Source organism: Nestor notabilis, unplaced genomic scaffold (assembly GCF_000696875.1).
Source record: "Nestor notabilis isolate BGI_N333 unplaced genomic scaffold, ASM69687v1 scaffold13810, whole genome shotgun sequence".
Classification (NCBI taxonomy): Eukaryota; Metazoa; Chordata; class Aves; order Psittaciformes; family Psittacidae; genus Nestor; species Nestor notabilis.
In genome coordinates, this window is record NW_009909803.1 from 14,062 (window position 1) to 16,460 (window position 2,399).

Sequence of the window (2,399 nt, forward strand, 5' to 3'; positions counted from 1 at the left end):
ATCATGTAGGACAAACAGCCACAAAAGTGTTTTATCCTGTAATTTGCATTCTGTACATGGGTGGGGGACTTCTTCCAAAGAAAAATATTGATAGCTAATTCTACTTCTTGCTTCGTAATAAAAAAACTGAAGAGAGGGTAAACTGAAAGAGGGGAGATTTAGATTGGACTAATTCTTCACTATGAGGGTGCTGAGGTGGTGGCACAGGTTGCCCAGAGAAGCTGTGGCTGCCCCATCCCCTGCAGGGGTTAAGGCCAGGTTGGGAGCAACCTGGTCTAGTGGGAGGTGTCCCTGCTGGTAGGAGGGGGTTGGAATTGTATGAGATTTAAGGTCCCTTCCAACCCAAACCAGTCTGTGATTCTATGAAAAAGCTTCAAATATTAATTTAAAACTTAAAACTGGATTTCAGGTGTAATGAGTGAAAAGTAGCAATAAGAAGTTCCATTAAGATAAATTAATTATGGGCAATAGTGTTGTTCGTCCTGTTCCCTGGTTAGCCTGCTTTGGCCTGCTGGGGCAAGATTGCTTCATTTCCAAACTTTTTCAGATGTTGGCTGTATACAAGACTGGATTTGGTGTGAATCCTGTCTGAAAGAACGTATAGCTGCCAGCTCTCTTCCCACAGGATCATTCATTCAGCAACTTTTAGTTACTTAAAGCTAATTCAATTAATTCCAATCTTCCCTTCATATATAGAGTATATTTTTCCTACTCAAAGTCCTACACCTGTAACAAATGCTTGGAAATCAATGAGAGTTGTAGAAATTGGACTGTTCTTTGACAGATACTTGTGTTTCAGAACTTAGGCATCTGTAACTGCATACTTTTCGCATGTCATAAAGCGGAGAATGCTTGTTCTGTGTAACTCCACAGTAAAACCAGCGTGTAAGAAAAGCGCAAAAGGGTGCAACTGACTGTGCCACCTCCTAGTAGGTCAGCAGATCGCTAAGGAAACTAACCTATTCTTAGGTTAGTTTCACTTTATTTCACTGAGTTCTCTTAAGCTTTGTTGTTTTACATCAGAAAATGTCGTTCTTCCAGTCTGAGATATATTTTTGTGTGTCTTTTCCCAGGTATCCGATTTTGAAAGCTTTATTGGATCTCTAAATGATCAGGGTTATCTTTTGAAAAAAGGCTCAAGAGTTTATCAGCTTCAGACTATGTGAAAAGAGCCACTGTGCTAGACTTTCTTGAGACAGAATTGTTGCACCTGCAATGGACTCTGGCCCTGCAGCAGTAAAGCACACTCAACTGCAGCTTAGCACAGTAGTGGAGGCATTGAGGCGTAGATCCCCTTTCAGAAACTAGGGGTGCCCAGAGGCCAGCTTCGAGCTGCTGTAGGACAAACTGACATCTAGTGTTGCTGCTTGACACATCCTAGAGGTCTGCTAAAGGATGTGAGACTCTGTGAGACCACCAAGTACTTCATCATCCATGAGGAGTGGGAAATGTATTTTGTATTGACATGATTGCAGTACCATAACAGATCTTAATTCTATAAGAAACATTGGAGCCACAAACCTAAAACCAGGTCTTTCACGAGAAGATCTGAGTTGTATTTTTAGCACTGTAGTTCATTAAAGGAATTTAAAATATGGAAATATTGTCAAAAAGTTGGGAACCTTCATGTTGAGACAACACAGTTGAGTTTAAACATGAAACTCAACAGTTTTGGAGCTGTTAGGAAGTGCTGCCTTATTGAAACTGCCTTGATTTCTGTTTGGCAGCTCTGTATTTATTGGTCTTTGTAGATGAGATTTTTATTTGAAATGTAAGTCTGATATAAGAAAATATCCTTATTGGCCTATTTAATTTGTAAAATGGCAACTGGCTTTTATTTATGTCTTTCATTAAACTTCATATATGAGAAATCCATGATTTGTTTAAGTGTTACCCAGTGACAGTGAATGCTGGTGTAGGTGTTAATGGCCATTATGTCACGGGAACATGCTATTTATGTATCTGTGTCATGGAAATATAAATAACATTTATTATATTATTTATGCCCCATCCCTGGCAGTGTTCAAGGCCAGGCTGGACGAGGCCTTGAGCAACCTGTTCTAGTGGAAGTTGTCCCTGCCTGTGGCAGGGGGGTTAGTACTGAATGATCTTTAACGTCCCACCCCAAACCATTATGTGATTTTTATGACATCTATATTGCATAAATAGCACTTCTTCCTGCCAAAGAAGAATGCGTGTTCCACAAGAGTAAAGTGCTGAATGTTTCCTGACTCTTACGAAATCAGAATCACGGTCTAGTGCAATAACATGGCAGCTAAGCAGCTTTAAGTGTAAGTATCCATCTGGATGGCAGCACAACCCTCACCCACTCTTCCTGCTTTTGTATCATCAGCAAGCTTGCTGATAGTGCACCCCTCCCAGTGCCTGAGTCGTATTCT

The 2,399-nt window shown here is 40.6% G+C and overlaps 1 protein-coding gene across 1 annotated transcript in view; it reads left to right on the plus strand.

Moving 5' to 3' along the window:
• Window positions 1-1,266, plus strand: part of MCM8 (minichromosome maintenance complex component 8) — a 15,177-nt gene extending 13,911 nt beyond the window's left edge. Inside the window, exon 18 of the mRNA XM_010023133.1 lies at window positions 1,074-1,266. Within this exon, the coding sequence (XP_010021435.1) occupies window positions 1,074-1,166 (93 nt within the window). The 3' untranslated portion in view covers window positions 1,167-1,266. The remainder of the gene's footprint in view (window positions 1-1,073) is intronic.
• The last annotated feature ends 1,133 nt before the right edge of the window (window positions 1,267-2,399 follow it).